General features: G+C 46.5%; 2 protein-coding genes across 2 annotated transcripts in view; both read left to right on the top strand.

Moving 5' to 3' along the window:
• The first annotated feature begins 604 nt into the window (after window positions 1–604).
• Window positions 605–20,196, top strand: part of SF3B1 (splicing factor 3b subunit 1) — a 117,588-nt gene continuing 97,996 nt past the window's right edge. Inside the window, exons 1-3 of the mRNA XM_088456248.1 lie at window positions 605–710; window positions 3,404–3,570; window positions 17,308–17,406. Of these exons, the coding sequence (XP_088312374.1) occupies window positions 683–710; window positions 3,404–3,570; window positions 17,308–17,406 (294 nt within the window). The 5' untranslated portion in view covers window positions 605–682. The remainder of the gene's footprint in view (window positions 711–3,403; window positions 3,571–17,307; window positions 17,407–20,196) is intronic.
• Window positions 11,998–13,425, top strand: LOC148477756 (uncharacterized). The gene has a single exon (XM_088456237.1). It carries the CDS (start codon window positions 11,998–12,000, stop codon window positions 13,423–13,425), a length of 1,428 nt encoding a protein of 475 aa, XP_088312363.1.

The raw sequence follows: 20,196 nt of genomic DNA, 5'->3' as shown, positions 1-20,196 counted from the left end.
ACACAAATAACTTTTTGTGCTTTGGTACTACATGATTGGACTGGAAAGAATTCTTTCTTAAGCGACTTGCAACACTAAATAGCGACTATTAGGAATCAAGTTTATAATAAATGATGTCCTTATCCTGCACTGTAATGTAAGTTGCTTGTTTTTTGTTCACTTATTAGTTTATTTACTCTATAAGGCACTGCGGAACACTTGTGGCGCCATTTAAATAAAGGATAATATTAATAATCACTGGGTTCCATGCCCTTAAAGCGTTGTTATGTTGTCCCAAATGTAATGTCTGACCACCAACAGTAGAAACTTGTACACTAGCTGGCTCTTTGAATGCCACGCCTCAGTCATGGTGGAACGCTTCGCTTACCACAGGTTACTATTCCCAATAGATGTCCACGTGACTAGTAAATTAAATGAAGACATTAGGGTCCGTTAACTGGGGGGATCTAGCCGTAACCTTAGCTGAAGGGGATCTAGACAAACGTTCAGCGCACACACAGGTAGCTCGAGTCGCCTCACAATAGTGAATCAGTGTCTGATCGGATGCCGCGAGAACGTCGCGAGGTGGGCGGGAACATAGGTGCGTCGCCACTACAGGGCATGACTGAGCATGCGCAGCTAAGCTGATATTGTGTAGCGGAAGCAGCAGGACACTGTTTCCGCCGCAGAGCTCTCTAACAACATGGCGAAGATCGCTAAAACCCACGAAGGTAAGAATAATAAATACATGTAACTTGCTGTAATATAAATTATGTACAGCCGGATAACTGGTGACGTTGATGATCGTATCTGCGGCAATTTAGGATAGACATGTTAGGTTGGCTTGGTTGTGTAATGGCGTCCGGGCTGTGTCGTGTATCTGGAAGGGGTTGGAGGACATCTTGGAGCGAGGTGGCAGAGATTGTTACTTGTTAGCTGATGTCTACAGTACTGTGGTACTGACCTGAGTCCGCTGTATGTGAATAGTTCATGTGATCGCTGGATGGGGGTTGTGGAAGATCATAGTTACGCGTCTGGTGTCGGTTACTGGCTATAACCGTCATATCCTGTGCTATTACTACTACTACTACTACGTTTTGGGATTTCTAGTGTTTATATGTGTCTGGATTGTGAAATACACTCACTGTATTTCTCACAAATAATTGTTTCTGTATTTGTTTGTTGCTGTGAGAAATGTTTTTACAGATGTAATCTGGTCATTTTAAATCGTTGCCATCAATCATTACTTGTAATAAATGACTAAAAGTTACTCCTGGTAAGACTTTTTTATTAAGATTGTATTCTGACCTCACATCAACAAGTTCTAGTCATGGCAAATATATTAAAAGTTAAAAAAAAATGCTCCTTTTGTTTGCTCTCATTTAAAAGACTTGACCTGCTCATGGAGTATTTTCATAGCTATTTGTGGATCTCTGTACAAAGGCCCAATACCTCTGCAGATTAACTAGAGGGGAACTTTATATATGAAATAGATGCCCCTAATCCAGGTAAAGATGGGAGGTAATCGGTATGTCATACCGCTGGACGTTAGCCCGGTGGATGAAATACTGACGCTGGCAGATGAGGATCCAGACAGGGGAGGTAAGTAGGGCTAACCCTCCCTTAGGGGTGCTCAACCACCCTCCCTAGTGCCTAACCCTAACCTCCACCCAGGGATGCCAATCCTAACCCTCCCGGGGGGTACCATACCTCCCAACATGACCCTCTCCAGGAGGGACACAATGCTCTGGTCCTGGACTTCCCTGGTAAGAGGTGGGGCTGCAGCACAGTTCAAAATTCAAATAGGGGAGCCACACCAACTGTCATATCACATGCTGCCAAACATCACTGGCTGGGACTCACTGGCAGTTGGTGTGACTCCCCTATTTGAATTTTGGACTGTACTGCAGCCCCACCCCTGGAGCCGCCACCAATCATAAATTACCAGGGAAGTCCAGGACCAGAGCATTGTGTCCCTCCTGGAGAGGGTCATGTTGGGAGGTATGGGGTACCTAACCCTAATCTCCCCCCGAGGTTGCCTGACCCTAACACCCCCATCCCCGCTGGCTTCCTGTCTACATACCAAATGGGAGAGCATCACTACTAATAACTGCAGCCCTCTTTATATGTGTGCTGCACTACAACCACAGATTGATAATTATCTGCCCGCCTCAGATGTTTGCTATGAGCAGGTTACTGCTCATACATACTTTGAGCCCTGAAAGTATGAACTGCTGTTAAACAAATGTTTGGGTACTGCTGGTATAAGCAGACCTATTAGTTGTATGCATTGATTTTGCACATCATGTACTGTTCTACAGACTTATTTGCGTTTCTGACTCCTAACATTTAAAAATTAAATATGTCCAAGCCATGCTTTAAGAGATATTTACACCTGGATGTAAAATAATTTGTGTTTTGGGTGGCGTTCGTTATGATACTTTAATATACAACGATCACAGACTCCCTTTCCGGATTTTCAAAATTGTTAAATCTTCTAAGATTAGTCTTTTTGTCCTTGAGGGTTTTCTTATCCCTGTGCTTTGCCTATTTCTGTTACTATTTGAGGTGGGCATGTTGCAATAGCACACAGGCACACAGACAGTTCCTTCTACCATAGCAAATAAAATCTTCCCGAAATGGCTTTAAAGAAAAGTAATCTACCTCTTTGGAAAATATCTTTTGTAGGGTATTGAATTAAATGATGTTTCATTGAAACCATTGTTTTTTTGGGACTGATGATTAAAGCTGCATACACACACGATTTTGTAAATGAACGATTTTAGTAAACTATTTTCGTTCATTTTTTCAAGGGAAAAATGAACGAAAATAGTTGACTAAAACCGTTCATTTACTAAATGTAATGAACAATTTTTTTGTACTACAAACGATTTTTGCATATTCCCTTAATGAAAATCGTTCAGTTGGTCTGACTGCACTACAAACGTGAACGCGCATGAACAATCATCATTTTAACTCAGAAAGTGAACAATTTTTTAACGATAATCGTTCAAAAAATCGTGTGTGTATGCACCATAACCCTGCAAACTTTTTTTTTTTTTTAGATGTTCCACTGATTTGAGTGGGGGGCGAAGAATATGTTTGACTCAGGATGGTGCAAGCAGAAATCTGCTGCTTGCAGGCTTACCGTGTGGGATAATGCCCGCAAAGAGAGTTAAATTCCCCCTAAGCATTTTACAGATAAGATACTAAGTTTACATATAACAAATATTTTAACACAACCACCGTTTTATAATCCCCACTGTAGTTTAAATGGAGCTGTGAAATTTCAGTTAAGCCCTTTCTTGAAAAATCTGTGCTGTATTCAAATGCTGAATGTTAAATGCAAGAAACTTATGTTGCACTCTCTAGGCTTCAAACCTTAAAATATTTTATGTATTTAATGCTAAACTTGTTATTGCAGATATTGAAGCGCAGATACGTGAGATTCAAGGGAAGAAGGCTACCCTAGATGAGACGCAAGGAGTTGGTTTAGATTCAACCGGTTATTTTGATCAAGAAATTTATGGTGGAAGTGACAGTAGATTTACAGGATATGTGACCTCTATTGCTGCAAATGAGCAAGAAGATGTAAGTTATTTCTTTACAACAATTTATTTTTGTCATACATGGACTGTAAATACGATGCATAAAATACTACTTTACTAGCCACCTTTTTAAGGGTGGCATTAAACCAGTGTTTGCACTTTTTTTTATTCTACCTAAAAAAAAAAAAAAAAATTTTAGTGTTTTTATAAATTAAACTTTAATGGGAAAATAAGGAAGCTTTCACCTAATTCCTAAAATACACTAAAAATAGATGTCCCAAAATGCTATCTGTAGTTACATATGAACAGGCGTCACCATAAATACAATGAACAGATTAACCCCATAGGTGAAGTCAGATCTGTAAAATGAAGCCCACGTATTTTAAACATGTACAGGTACTCTGGTAGTCAAGTTTCTTACTTTTCGTATATAGTAAAATTCCAGGATTTGGTTTCCCAAAGACCTTTTCCTCCTTTTCAATGTTAATATCTCATACTGGAGGTTTCCTCACTAGACAATTTCTTGATCCTATAAATGCTGTGGCCGTTTGGGGGTAGGAAAGTGAAGGTGCTGGCCAGCGTTTCTGAAAATGGGGGCGTCAGCCCTGTCTACAAGGCGTGCCAAGGCTAGGGTCTGCGTCTTCTGACGCAGATTTCCCGGCCCTCCTGCGTAACCTGAGGGTTACCCAGATAGCCAGTAGGACGCAGTGTCAGACCGTAAAAGCTTGCAAGAGGTGTCTATTTACACAAGACTCCTCATGCAGCATCAGCATATTTGCACACTGTGTACTGTGTCCATCTCTTAATTGGGCACTATGGCCCGTATTCAATTAGCAGCTAAAAGCCGAGCCGCAATGTTTACACTACCTTCATTAGTGGGGTATCCAAAGGGTTCTGGACCAAACCCCCACTTTTGCACCCCAAAATAGAGATTTTGCACTTCCAATTCACCTGCCTGTACATAGAGAACTTTTTGCCTGTTTTTTTCCGCTTAGGCGAAAACTCCTGCAAATGAATACGGAGATAAGTTGAAAACAGGCGAAAAGTCCAAATCCGCGAAAACGTCTCCTAACGACACTTTTCGCTGCTAATTGAATTTATGAATTTTCTTCGATCTGCCTTAGATGATGTGCTAACTCACTGCAGTGAAAAGGGAATTCTCAGTCACTGTCACATAGAGTAAATTTACTAAAAAACCTGGCATGGTGCATTTTAAAGAGCGTGATTGCTCACATATGATGGAAGGAGATGTAACCAATTCACTTCACACTATATGCAAAACTTTTTCTAGCTGGAAAAGTGCTCTCATATTCTGAGCATTCTAACTAACCCTATATCACTATGCTCAGTGTACCACATGATATTCTGTTTTTTCTTCAAAATGCTATGACTAGAGAGAGCTCAGGCAAGAGTTTACTCTTCCCTTTTTCTGTTGCATAGTCTGCTGGGAATTGTGTTTTTTTTTTTTTTTTTTTTTTTTCCTATGTGCCCACAGGAGCAGGGTCGCTTTATCACATTGCTGCCTACGGCAGCATAAAACCTTGACTATTTTTTTACTCTGTAAAGCTGGATACACCTAGCAGCAGATATATCTGCAGATGATGTTTGTTCATACACACATCATCTTTCATTTGTTCAGGGGTCGCGCCGCAACCCCCTCCCTGCAGCTCCTGCTGCAAGTGTACGGACGGTTGACTGATCGCCCGTACACACAGCAAAATGGTCAGATATATCTGCCATCGGCTGTGCAGCACAGCCACCGCAACGACGTTGTTCAGACATATCGCTGGTACACACTTGCCGACGGGCATACCATATATTGGCCAATCAATTGATCGGCCATATATCTGCTGGTGTGTACCAAGCATAAGTATGTCATACAGTCTGTTTCTGAATGTTGCTAGGAGTGGAAAGAGGTGCCTTTCAGCACCTCCCTCTGACACCCCTGCTCTTTATGTAACAGACTTGCATAGTACTGTGGTGATAAAGCAATATAAGTTCTCTCACATGGGATTTACAAGCACAGAGCCTCCATGAAAGAGTGGCCAAGCGAGAGGTTTTACAAAGCAGGCCCTTGCTAGGCATTGGTCTGTTTTGAATGGTATACAGTTGGTGCTGGTCGACCCAGGCGTAGGAGCCACTGCCTTGAACCTCCTTCATGCCAGGCATTTCCTACACGATCTCCTGCTGTAGAGAAGATTGTGTATTTACGTTTTCTGTGGATTGTTACTTTGTTCTGTGGCTTCTTGTTTGTCTTTATAGTCCTGCTGTTTCTAATGGTGAGTACACACTGGGCGATATTACTGAGCGACTGCACGATTACGACATCGTAATCGTGCAATCGCTCAGTAATCGTGCACAAATCGTGCACTTTTATGTCTGAAACGACCAGCGATTCGCACTCCCGCTGGTCGTTTCCGACATTGTCCATCGCCTGAACATGCAGGCCAACCTGACGACCTCGTCAGGTTGCTGCGTGTTGGGGAATGGGGGAGAGAGCCCGGCGCTGAACGATATCGTTCAGCGGCTGTGCTCAATGTCATGAACGACATTGAGCACAGCCTGCCGGGGACACGCTACACGATATCGCTCAGGGAGCATATCGTGTAGTGTGTACGCACCTTAATTGTGTACTGGAGCTGTCCATTTTTCTCCTATTCTGTCATGACAGATAATTATAGAGCTACATTGGAAGGGACTTCTACTTATTAATTTTTTCTTACATTTTCAAGGTCCCTTCTAAAAGGCAGGGTATGATTGACTTGGTACACGCAATAAAGCTAGGTACACACACTTTTATCATAATCGAGATGCAATTGATCGTATAGGTGTGTACTCAATTTAAGAGCGGTCCTATGTATTCTGGACAGTGAGGAAACTGTTACTTCAGATTTTTGTTCAAGTGGACGAACAACTAATCTTTTTTTTTTTTCAATACTTTCCTCTTCTCTTCAACTAATATGTTTACTTTGATTGCGGACTAACCAGAGAAGAAGCTTCCAAACTTCATGCAGACATCAGACACTCTGGGCGTGATTCAGAGATTGATCGAATTGCAGAGCCATGCACAAGCAGCTGTGCAAATCTGTCTATCTAAAATGCAAATGCAGCAGGAGGTGTGATAGGAAACAGACACCTCCTTGCTGCTACAGAGGTCGCAGCCTGGGATCACCATTGCAACCTTTGGTCACATGTTTCCGGCAATGCTGTTCAGGAACGCCCCCAAATGGGAGGCATTGCAAGCGAACTTTCAGATAGAGGGCTGCACATGCACAGTACACATCCTCCGTATGCGCAGTTCTCAAACTATCGGAGATGTGTCCTTACTATCAGGTAAGCATACATCTCTGAATCAGGCCCTCTGTCCTTTAACTAATGAGGATAATTAAATATGGGAGTCCATATAAAATGCTGCTTGGTCATTTTCTTAGACTCATCTTGGTATCAGCTGGTATTAACAAGGCTGTAGAAATGTTGTTGGAACATCTTTTTGGATGTTCTGCAGCCTTTTAAGCCAAGGTCTAAATAATGACGTTGATGGAGAAGTGGTCAAAGGCATTCACATGTTTGGGAGGTGCCACTCTTTATGTGGAAGTAATTTATACTAGTATATTATTTTAAATGTTCCCAGCATGACGTACATTCTGGCGTAAGACCTAGAAAGTTGACATGGAAACTAAGATGACTCTTGAGTCCATACTGTTTGCAGGTGATGTCTAGCTCGACCTTGAACTGGATAATTTTTGATTCCAAGGGGTATAGTTACTAAAGTGGGTTTTTAGAAGTGGAGATGTTGCCCATAGCAACCAATCAGATTTTACCTTATAGAAGGTTTTTGCTAAATAAGTAGAATCTGATTGCTATGGGCAACATCTCCACTTTTAAAAACCTGCACTTTAGTAAATATTCCCCCAAGTCTAGATTTCTGTCTTTTCACTTATTAAAAAACAAGGGCAATAAATGCAAAATACGCGCTAACGTCAGTGGGGACCCGATTTTAAAAACTGAGCGGGTCATGCAGGGCGTGCTGTGAGTAGCCAATTGCCTCTGTACGGCTCCTCAACTGGTCCTTGCCGCGCGGCGGCTCCTCAACTGGTCCTTGCCGCGCGGCGTCTCCTCAACTGGTCCTTGCCGCGTAGCGTCTCCTGTCCTCACGAAATCTACAACTACAGGACACTCAGCTCCGACCAGCCAGACACCGGCCAGCCCACCACCCTGTCACGTGAGTGCCAGGCCCAGCCCACTGCCCAGGATCAGCAGCAGGCCAGACTCAGAGCAGATGAAGTCTGGGAGTGGAGCGCAGCACGGCGACCGCAGGAAGTCCGGGCCGGTCACCCCCCCTTCCCCGGGCCTACAACAGCAGCTTGCACCACACCATTCCCCGCGCTGAAAAGATAGTTGAACAAACCTAAAGCTGCCCACACACATAGCGATATTTTACCCGATCTGGCCGATTCCGACGCATTGGACCGACAGATCGTGTAAAATATGCTGAAATCGTGAGTCCCCACTCACAATGCGATGCGCGTCCCCGCTGGTCGCACATCGCATCTTCAGATCTGCCGTGCTGTAGGGCAGATATGACAATCTAAGAGGCGATGCACTGTGAAAGTCTGACTGCAGGAGAGATCGTATGAAGATTGGACACCAAATCGTGTGCAGATCGTGTGCTGAGCTGCTGGGGAGAGTTTCAAGGGAAATCGTACATAGCGGCTGATCGTGTGCACATCGATATGTGTGTGGGCACCTTAAGGTAGGAAAAGGGGCGTATCTATATTGTGGGTGCAGGGTCGGCCCGCACCTCACACCCTGCACCCATATTATCTAATACCTAATACGAATACATGTCCGGTATCTCAGCCCTGCACAAAATGCCAGAAACTGGCGTCTGTGTCATACGCAATGAGGAATTCGCACAGACTAGTGTCCAGAGTCTACTGATGCTGCAGTCGCCGGTCAGCTGCATCAGTCTGCTGCTGACCCCTGGGTAGGAAGCTCAGTACACCTGGCTGCACAGCACTCCTCTTTCTGCTTCATTCACATAGTACTCCTTCCTACCCGTGGCACTGCCCGCACTTACTCCCCTCTACCCGCAGTACCCCGACTGCTACCTGCCCCCAGCACTGTTCCAACTGCTGCCTGCCCTCACCCCCAAGTGATCGTGGTTAGTCAAAAGAATTGTGGGACCCCTCACTTAACAAAATTGGGGTCCTACCTGACCTTTTCTGGGTCCCATCGGAATTAAAGTTTTAGGAAAATCTAACCACTTAAACAGAATAAAATAATGAATGCTGAACAGTTTTGTGATGTTTTTATAGGTGCAGCAGTGCAGTTGTCTTTCACCACTGGCACAATTTTCTAGCAAGCTCCATCCCCCACCATTTGCACCTCAGCAGCACATGATGATCCATTTTTTTTTTAAGAATCTGTGCAACTGAACCTTCCCTTTCCCACCTTGTGTTTTTTTTTTTTTTTTTTTTTTTTTTTTTGTTCCAGCTGCCAACTCCCCAGCCACACCATTTTCTAGCAGCTGCACCATCGCCATGCATCGCATCACTCATTGCACCTTTTTTTTTTTTGTCATAATACCTAGCCTTCCCTCCCCACCCCTCACAATTATCAACTTTTCTGGCTGCTGCTGCCCAAACCCCAGGCCACCATCCATTTTTGGAAAGTAGCCAACCCAGGGGACCCTCCCCCCACCACTCCCATTTGCAGCACTGCAGTCAGCAAACTTTGCTCCCAGGCGGACCGTTATGCTCGCGCCATGCGCCTGCCCCACCCTCGGCCACGTGACTGGTCACTGATACGGGGGAGTGGCAGCTGCTTTTAAAAAAAGAAAGAAAAAAAAAAACACTTTTTCAGCAGCTCTCCCTAAATTGTTTTCAGTGACGCCATGGCAAGTCCCTCCCCCTGTTTGTATTACAAGCATCGAACCAAAGTAAATTCAGTATTCATAAGTAAGCAACCGAACCCCTACCACGCTACCGCTCTGTACTGACAACCACCCGCTACCGCACCCACCCGCTACTGCACATACTGCTACCGCACATACCCCTACTCGCTACCGCACCTACCCGCTACTGCACATACTCCCACCTGCTACCGCTCTTACCCGCTACTGCACATACCGCTACCGCACCTATCCGCTACTGCACATAAGCCCACCCGCTATCGCACCTACCCCCACCCGCTACCGCTCTACCCCTATTTATAATTACCTGTAACGGGAGTGCAGTATTGAAGCCGGGAGCTTGGGTGTCAGTCTTGAAGCTGGAGTGTTAACGCCGGGGAGGGGTGCAGTCTTTGGGCCAGGGGTGCCTCCGACCAGGCACAGTCTCCGGGCCGGGGGCCCGCCGGGAACAGTCTCCACGCCGGCCCGACCGCCGTACACACCTGCTGATGGGTAGATATGTCTGCAGACATATCTGTCCATCGGCTGTGCAGCACAGCCAATGCGGTATGTCTGTGAATGCCGACGTTCACCGACATTTCGCGGGTACACACTGCCCGACAGGCAGCAGATACATTAGCCGATCAATTTATCTGTCAGTGTATACCCAGCTTAAGTGGCTCTGGGAACAAAACATCGAAATGTTGGGTCCATGGCCAGGAAACTCCTCAGAAATTAATCCCATTGAGGACTTGTGGTCAATCCTCAAGAGGTGGGTGGACAAGCAAAAACCCACAAATTCTGACAAACTCCAAGCATATATTAGGCAAGAATGGGTGCCATCAGTCAGTATGTGGCACAGAAGTTGATTGACAGCATGCCAGGGCGTATTACAGAGGTCTAAAAAAAAAAAAAAAAGGTTCAAACTGCAAATTTTGACTCTTTGCATAAACGTAATGTAATTGTCAATAAAAGCCTTTGACACTTATGAAATGCTTGTAATGTTACTTCAATATACCATAGTAAAATCTGACAAAAAGGTCTAAAAACACTGAAGCAGCAAACATTGTGAAAACCAATACTTGTCATTCTCAAAACTCTTGGCCACTAAGTGAAGTTTTTTAGAAGGTCCTATTTCCTGATGCAGTAACCAGTATTACCCAAAAAAAAGAAAAAAATTTATGCCATAGAGTATACCAAGGTGGATGTAATATAATTGGAGTAGGTGATGGGGTATTTTTTTTTTCACCTTGTAATGGGTGAGAATAGAATGCTCTTTAAGTGTTAATTTGTCCCTCTATGTCCATCTTTGCAAGGATGCCAAGGAGATAATTATAAATGATTAATAACAGATCCATAAGTAATGTAATATGGCAAAATGAGTATAATTCCCACATACAGAGATAATCGTATGAAATTCAGAAAATAAACCATAAAAAATAACTATTATAATGGCTAATGGTATTTCTCCTTCATCCACTAGGGGACACTGGAGCTTCATGACAGTGGGGTATAGACGGTGGGTTGAGTTGAGCCTGGCACTTTAAAAATCTACAAGTGTGACTGGCTCCTCCCCCTCTATGCCCCATCAGCCCCAGTTTTTAGAATGTGCCCGAGTAGAGCCGGTGCACAGGGGCTGTCTCCAGCCCTTAAATTAAATAAATTGTAAAAGAATAAATCAAAGCAAGAGGACAGGCAGACTGTTGGCTGTGACAGTCTGCCTGCATCGTGGGAGCCGCCAGAGAGGGGACCACACGGCTACTGCAGCCTGTGTCCGGTCACCCTATGGAGGGGAGGCTGCTTTAGGCAGTTAAGGAGTCATCAGACTCAGCGGGGCCCGCCACAGCTAACAGTGGCTTGTGTCCGGGTCCCCGCTCTCCCCTCACTGCCCAGCGCTCTGGCCGCAGCAGCCCGGTAAGTAGCACACCTCTCCTGACTAGCAGGAGAGGTGTAAATAATATGCTTGGTCGGGTAACAGCGCGCGGCTGTCAGTGCCACGCTGGTGTTGCGATAGAACACCGGCGCTGGCTGTTAGGTAGGCGCGCTCAGAGCGGTCCTGCCTCTGCGTGCCGGTGCTTGTGTAAAAGGCACCGGCACGTTTATCACTGGCGGCGGGCGTGCCGCTGGCCCCCGCTGTCTGTGCGGGGACACAATAAGTGTATGCCGCGCGCATACAATAGCAGCGGCCATTAGGAGGAGGAGCTTTTAGGTCCCTCCTCCTCTTCCTCCTTCACTGCCTGGGCTAGTTTGGCGCGCTCTGAACGGGAGTGGCGCCTCAGAGAGAGGAGCTTCTACATTCCCTGAAGGCACTGAGCGGAGGGGGAGAGGAGAAATCCGACAGCTTCTAAAGGGGGTCTGTAATTACAGAAGGTGGTTTTAACTACCTTCTGGTCCTATTGACTGCTCCTCCCTTATATGCCTGTCTGCCCCTGTTACTGAGTTGCATTATTCTTGAAATTCTGCTCCTCCTATAATGCTTTGCCTGCATTTTGAGTAGCATTATTATTGAAATTCTGCTTCTCCCTATACTCCTTTTGCACTACTGAGTTGTATGTGGTGTCTGTCTGTGAGTACATGATGACATCCAGGACAGAAAAAGCTGCATCACAAAAGCTGTTTGCCTGCACTAAGTGCAGGAAGAAATTTACCCATGCTCGCTCCGAAGGGTCTTCCCTGTGCGAGACGTGTGAAGCAGAGAGTGCTAACACGCAGTCTGTCACTCCCTCCTTCATAAATAGTTTGGCAGGGGTCATGGCGGACCTTTCTTCTGAATTAGCCGCTTCCCGTAGGGAACGGGAGGCTGCCAGGGATCTACCTGGCACATCTCGCCTTTCTTTTCTAGCAGAACCAGCGTGGGCTCAGAATTTAGTCCGCTCGGTGAGTAGCCTTGCTCAGGCGATGGGTTCTGCGTCTAAAGCTCCTGAAGCTACGGTAAGTCGCTCATCTAAGAAGAGGGCTCTTCCGGCGGTTCTCCAGTCGGATGAGGATTCGGCAGCGGATCACTCGTCTCAGGAGGAAGGGGAGATGCTGGACGAATCAGACGTAGAGACTTACTCACAAGAACCTGAGGCAATGCAAGGTATTGATGCACTAATTTTAGCGGTAAGGGAAGTTCTTAAGATTTCTGGCCAGGAAGCTCCAGAATCGTTAGACTCCTTTTTTGCCAGGTCACAGAAGATGGCCGTCACATTCCCTGTTTCTCTCCAGTTGGACGAACAGATGACGGCAGCCTGGCAGAATCCGGACCGTAAATTCCAGATTCCTAAGCGTTTTTTCTCTCTTTACCCATTTCCTGCGGAAAATAGGAAGAGGTGGGAGACCCCGCCACCTGTGGATTCTTCGGTTTCTCGGTTGTCAAAGAAGACCACGTTACCTGTACCAGGAGCTACTACATTGAAGGAAACCTCAGAGCGGAGATTAGAAACCACTTTGAAAACCATTTATACGGCCGCGGGTGCACTTCTCCGTCCGGCCTTGGTAGGATCTTGGGTCAACAAGGCTGGGGAAAAATGGGCGGAACAAATTACTGATGGTCTTAGATCCAACACTCCGCGGGCAGATCTGATTACCTTGGCTGAACATATTCAGGAGTCTGCTGTATACTTAGGAGACGCCTCCAGAGATATCGGCCAGGTATGCGCTAGCATTTCTGCTTCGGCGGTCTCTGCTCGCCGGGCACTTTGGCTTCGTGCCTGGCAAGCGGATGCGGAGTCAAAAAGAGCAGTGGAAGCTCTTCCTTTCACAGGCGATATTTTATTTGGTCCAGAGCTGGACAAATGGATCTCGCTGGCCACTGGAGGTAAGAGTACTTTTCTACCTTCATCAGCACCTCCTCCGCGTCGCTCGTTTAGGGGACCTTCCTTTCGTTCCTTTCGAGCATCTGCAAGATTTCAGGGACGATCGCGAGGTTCGTCTTCAGCGGGGCGAGGAGGCCGTGCTAGAGGACGTCAAGCAAATATTGCCCGCCGTCCAGATCCCAAGCCAGCAGACAAGCCTGTGGCATGACTGGCTCCCATCCCATCTCGGAAATCCGAAGGTGGGGGCTCTCCTCCAGCGTTTCTCGGAGGTTTGGAGACTGACTTCTCCAGACACTTGGGTTCGAAATCTGGTATCTCAAGGATACAAGATCGAGTTCGCTTTCACTCCTCCTGGGCGTTATTTTACAACAGGTTTACACTAATTTTGCGTCAAGCGATCGAGAAACTTTTTCTGGCCGAGGTCCTTGTGGCGGTTCCCACTGCACAAAGACAACAAGGGTTTTACTCAAACCTTTTTGTGGTTCCGAAACCAGATGGGTCAGTCAGACCCATTCTGAATCTGAAATCCTCGAACCGGTATCTTTCATTTCACAGGTTCAAGATGGAGTCTCTCCATTCTGTCATTGCGGGACTAGAGGCAGAAGAGTTTCTGGTGTCGATAGATATCAAGGACGCCTATCTGCATGTCCCAATTTGGGTTCCTCACCAGGCTTTCCTCAGATTTGCCATGAGGGAAGCTCATTTCCAGTTTCAGGCCCTGCCATTTGGTCTCTCGTCAGCTCCCAGGGTATTCACCAAAGTCATGGCCGTCATGGTGTCTCACTTGCGCTCTCGGGGGGGTGACGATATTTCCGTACCTAGACTATTTACTCATCAAGGCTCCGACGGCAGAAGTCCTTTTACACAAAGTGTCCCTTACACATCAGATTCTCATTCAACATGGATGGATTGTGAACTTCCAGAAGTCTCAGTTGATGCCGTCCCAGAGACTTCAGTTCCTAGGAATGATTCTAGACACTGTTCTGCTTCGTATATTCTTGCCAAGGGACAAGGCCATAGCCATACAGGAGCTGGTTCGTCTGGTGCTCAGACTCAGGAAAGTAGCTGTGCATCTTTGCATCCGTCTCCTGGGAAAAATGGTGGCTTCCTTCGAGGCCATCCAATTCAGAAGATCCAGTTGAAAAATTCTGGAGTGAAATCTGCCGTCTCAATGGTCCGGGTCCCACCTACAGATGCATCGGCTGGTGCGTCTGTTTCCCCGGACCCGCATATCCTTGCTCTGGTGGCTTCGGACGGAGCATCTGTTAGCGGGTCGGCGCTTCGGAATTTGGAATTGGACCTTGGTCACCACGGACGCCAGCCTCCGCGGATGGGGAGCGGTGGTTCTGGACAATCACTTCCAGGGGCTTTGGTCGCAGCAGGAGTCCCTCTTACCAATCAATGTTCTCAAACTGCGGGCAGTCTACAGAGCTTTGATACAGGCTGCTCCTCTGTTACGAGGACTTCCGGTTCGGATACAATCCGACAACGCCACGGCAGTGGCATACATAAATCGCCAAGGAGGAACCCGCAGTCGGATGGCAATGAGAGAAGCCAGTCGCATCCTTCTGTGGGCAGAAAGACACGTAGAGGTCATTTCCGCAGTGTTTATTCCGGGAGTCGACAACTGGGAAGCGGACTACCTCAGTCGTCAGGATCTTCATCCCGGGGAGTGGTCCCTTCATCCCGAGGTCTTTCATCAACTGGTTTGCAGATGGGATAAACCACAGATAGACCTGATGGCATCTCGGATAAATCATCAACTACCCCTTTACTGCTCCAGGACCATGGATCCGGCAGCGGTGGGAGCGGATGCTTTACTGATCCCTTGGCCGTACAGCCTTGTGTACCTGTTCCCACCGTTTCCGCTCCTCCCTCGGATTCTCAAGCGGATCAAACGAGAGTCATCCACCGTCATCCTAGTGGCTCCGGATTGGCCTCGTCGGGTTTGGTGCTCCGATCTATTATTCCTTCTGGCAGACGAACCTTGGCCTCTTCCGCTACGATCGGACCTTCTACAACAGGGTCCATGTGTGTACCCGGATTTACGGCGGCTTCGTTTAACGGCGTGGCTATTGAGACCGCCATCCTAAGAAGCCATGGAGTTCCTAGGTCGATCATTCCTACCATGCTTAGGGCTAGAAAACCGGTAACATCAGCGCATTATCATCGCATTTGGAGGGCTTATATCTCCTGGTGTGAAGGTCGTGGTTTCATTTACCACGTCTTCTTCTTTTTCTTCAAAAAGGCCTCGATGCGGGCTTACACTTGGGATCGCTTAAAGTGCAGATTTCTGCTCTTTCTATTTTTTTCCAGCGTCGCCTAGCTCTGATTCCGGAGGTTCAGACCTTTTTTCAAGGGGTACTTAGAATTCAGCCCCCCTTTGTGCCACCCACGGCTCCTTGGGACCTGAATCTTGTTTTATCTTTTCTTCAGTCATCCACCTTTTGAGCCTTTGCAGGAGGTGGAATTGAAGTATTTGACTTGGAAGATGATCCTTTTATTGGCCCTGGCTTCGGCCAGACGTGTGTCTGAACTTGGAGCCTTGTCCTGCCGTTCCCCTTACTTGTTTTTTCACGAAGATCGGGCGGAACTTCGTACCCGCCCTTCCTTTTTGCCCAAGGTGGTCTCGGGTTTTCATCTGAATCAGCCGATTGTAGTGCCAGCGTTGTCGGACTCTTCTGGGGATTCTCACTCCTTGGATGTGGTTCGGGCACTTAACATTTATGTGTCCCGTACTGAGGGACTACGTAAATCAGAGGCTCTGTTCGTCCTTTATGATGCTAATCGGCGTGGCTGACCTGCGTCTAAACAAACTTTGGCCAGGTGGATTCGTCTGACTATTCGTCAGGCATATGTTGCTTCTGCTCGACCACCGCCGGTATCCATTTCTGCGCATTCTACGCGCTCTGTGGGTACTTCTTGGGCGGCACGTAGAGGTGTCTCGGCTTCACAGCTTTGTAGGGCAGCGACGTGGTCTTCGGTTCATACTTTTGTACGTTTCTACAGATTTGACACTTTTGCGGCTTCTGCTTCAAATTTTGGTCGTAGTGTCTTGCAGGGCGTTCAGCACTCTCCCCCCCCAGGAGGGTAGCTTTGGGACGTCCCCACTGTCATGAAGCTCCAGTGTCCCCTAGTGGATGAAGGAGAAAACAGGATTTTGGTACTTACCGATTCCACAGGGGACACTGGACGCCCACCCAGTGCTTCTTGCCTGTTCTCAGTTGCTTGTTCTGCTTCAGTTCTGTTGGTTTGGTCTGTTTTCGTTGTGTGACTGTTTATTCCTGCAGCCTGCTGTGTTCTTGCAGTGTGTCAGTATGTTGGATTGTTTCTTTTCCTGTTCTCCTTCTCTGTTCAGTCTGTTCTCCGTCTCCTCTCGGGCTCAGTTCTTTAAAACTGAGCTGATGGGGCATAGAGGAGGGGGAGGAGCCAGTCACACTTGTAGATTTTTAAAGTGCCAGGCTCAACTCAACCCACCGTCTATACCCCACTGTCATGAAGCTCCAGTGTCCCCTGTGGAATCGGAGAAATGGATTTAACGGTAAGTACCAAAATCCTGTTTTTGAGTGTTTCCAAACCTGGTGGTTCGGGTGTAATACCTATAATGTTTTGATGACCCGGGTCACGCCTAAAACAAATTGATTGGCCGGGCACAGTAGTGCTTGGAGATGACATTATCTCCAAGCACCCACTGATGCCAGAAGACCTGGGTCCGGTGTGAAGGGTGATGATCCAGGAATAATCCGGGTCGTTACCCATGTGTGAAAGGGGTAACTCCAGCTTCAACCCCTGCTCAGTGCTGGGTTGAAGCTGGGATTTTATGTCTGAAAGGGGTATAAATCTCAAATTACAATATATTGTTTCCTTAAAAGAAAATGTATAAGATACGTCACTTCAGCCTTTAATAGTTTGCTCTAACATGAACCTGTAAATATTGGGCCTCTGTTATAATGTAAATTCCGGGTACCCCTAGTGCTGTAGCTTGGGTGTCCTACAAATAAACCCACTCCAACCCATTGATTTGCTTTCTGTTTAGTGTGTGTTGCATTTATATATTGTGTATATAATATCTCTACATTGTGTCTCACAGGATGATGATGATTGTTCGGCAGCAACATTTGAACAGAAGAAACCAGGCTATCATGCACCAGTTGCATTACTTAATGATATCCCCCAATCAACTGAACAAGTATGTATAATTGCTGATTATGGCTGATATTCTGTTTAATTCACTTTTAAAACATGGACTAGCATAGTAATCCTCTTTTTTTTTTTTTATATATATATATTTTTTAAATATATTTTACATATATTGGTCTGCAGTTTTAAGTATACTATACATTATTTTTCATGACTGAGGTCTCTGTCCCTTCCACCTATCCTGGCAGCTCAAATGCAATTCTTGCACAAAAAAATTTAACATCTGGAATTTTGTAAATACCTTCTCTCTGTGCACATGAAACAGGGTACGCTGGGCTGTGCCTTCTGATTACTAATAGTGTGGTTCTGTGTACATGTAAATGAAATTAGTCCAAACTCTTCCTATGGCAAGTCAGGAATAAAAATGCAACTTTCTTTTCAGTCAAAGACTTCTTATAAATAGAGGCAAAAGTGGCAAATCATGCAAACACTAAATAAATGGAGCAATGTACAGAACAATGAAACTAGTAATTGACAGTACTAGTCGCACAAAAAAAAAATAGAAGCTGTCACCATATTTAGAAAATATAAAAAACAGAGGGTTAACAGTAGAGCAGACCATTTCAACAGGGAAGGGAGTGCTGGGTTCCGAGATACTTTCTCCTCGTACAAAAAGGGCTAATTCATTCAGTCCATATGGTGTGCCTTGGAGTCATGGTGGTGTGTTTCTTTATGGTTATATTAGTTGGGACAGTTTGTTATTCTGTAGAGGATATTCGTGCTCATTCTGAGGTGGTGCTCTGCATTTGAATGGACTACTTTTTTTATACATTTTCTGTTTGGTTGAAAACACATTTTGGGGCAGATTCAATTAACCATGAGTTCCACACTGTGAAGTCCTATTTTTATTTTCAGTGTTTATTTAATAAGCACACTCGCAATTTCCATGCAGTTCATTAACAAACAGCATTGCACTGATTTTGTGCTTTAACTCTGCAGTGTGTGACCTATGCGAATTGCATGAAACAGTGGGAAAATCACCCTGAACCCCAAAAAAGTGGTATGACAATTTAGAAGGCTGTTAGTGGACATAAGCAAATGTTGGAGGCAGGTAAAAAGTGTAAAGTGACTGATGTTTAGCAACTTATATATAGTGACAGAATAAATTTTACCACTTTTCTGAATTTTTTTTTTTTTTAATTTTATTTCTCCACTAGGGGACACTGGAGCTCAAGACAATGGGGTATAGACAGTGGTAGAGTAGAGCCTGGCAATTAAAATAATTTAGAAGTGTGACTGGCTCCTCCCCCCCTCTATGCCCCTTGGCCCTAAATTTTACAAATGTGCCCATGGTGCACATTAGGCTATCTACAGCCTTTTTTTTCATTTATTTTTATTTTTCATTTTATTTTTTTTATCGTGTGAGGACCAGCAGACAGCTTGCTGTGGCAGTCTGCCTGTTACGGGGGAGCTGCTGGAATGGGTACCACATCGCTACTGCAGCTTGTGGGGGTGATTTAACAAGGATCGCAATTGCAAAGCTGCACACAAGCAGCTTTGCAATTCCATCCTTGCTAATATGCAAATGCAGCAAGAGACGTATGACAACCCCTGCTGCATTTGCGATCCCAGCTTTGCGGCGGAAGTCGCATTGGCACTAACCTTTTCTCGGCGATGAGGCCATTATGGCAAGGGGCATTTTTGTACAAGGTCTTCTAGGATTTGAATCAAGTGGTTGGAACTCGCCCTACTAATGGTCTAGTTCTGTGGCAGGGTCCTATGAGGTAAAACCCACTAATTCACTTCAGCAATGAGAGTTGTTCTGACACAGGCTGTACTGATTAGCAGAGGGTGGATTATCGCAACAAACTGCTACAGCTGTGGATGTTTTCAATGCCTTTCCAGAAATAGATGTTTCTACTTCAGGGTCCATAGGGGGTCTACAGGGTTGACCTTGGGGTTATAGCTGGAACAGGATCCATGGGCACCACACAGTTAAGCTTTTAGCTCCCAGGATGCACTTGGGTCCTCCTCTATACCCCGCCCCCGAGCCACAGGCACCTCAGTGTAAGCTGGTGCCCGGCCGGAGTCGGTCACCGCGCAGGGGGGCTGCAGGAGCCCCCAGAAGCTTTTTTATTTATTTATTTTAGTTTCTTTTACTACAGACGGCAGCGAAGGGCTGTCTGTACAGACGCCCACGCTGCCGCTCTGATCCCCGACTGGCGCCGCGACGCCAGTACTGATCTGGGGATCGCGGCGGGAGGGCAGAGTCCGTACTAGCCGGACTCTGTCTACCTCCCAGGACTGCTGCCGGAGTCGCCGGGGATGCAGGTTAGCCGCGCGTCGCTGGCTAGCGGCGGCGCGCGGAATGCCTTAAATGCAGTCCTTTAGCCTCTGGTCCTGGGGACAGACCGGAGGCTGCTGGCAGTGGCGGCGGGCCCCCCCCCATAACCCGTGGGACCACTAGACTACCAGGGATAAAGGGGCAAGCGGGAAGCCAGCATCCCTGGGGTTATGGCCAGCCAGGGGAGGAAGCCTTCCCTGTTCAGCGGCTCCTCCCCTCAGCTCAGCGCGCCTTTCAGCACGCAGTCTGGCGTCGCTGAGCTGCAGACTCTTCGGCCACTCCTCCTCTGAGGTCTCCAGCGGCCATTTTCTCACAGTGGCAGCGCAGATCTCTCAGGGAGCATGCGGACCGGTCCCCCTGTGTACCTCTCCCCTGATTAAGGACAGCGTACACAGCACTATAGCCCTCCCAGACACTGAATCTGGGCAGGTTGATTGTAGTGTAAAGGTGCAGTGAGTATTACTTCTCTGCATGGTATGTGACTTTTGCTAGTGC

Source organism: Taudactylus pleione, unplaced genomic scaffold (genome assembly GCF_031769625.1).
Source record: "Taudactylus pleione unplaced genomic scaffold, aTauple2 ptg000690l, whole genome shotgun sequence".
Lineage (NCBI taxonomy): Eukaryota > Metazoa > Chordata > Amphibia > Anura > Myobatrachidae > Taudactylus > Taudactylus pleione.
The sequence above is the reverse complement of the archived record's forward strand: the minus strand, read 5'-3'. Positions and strand labels throughout refer to the sequence as shown.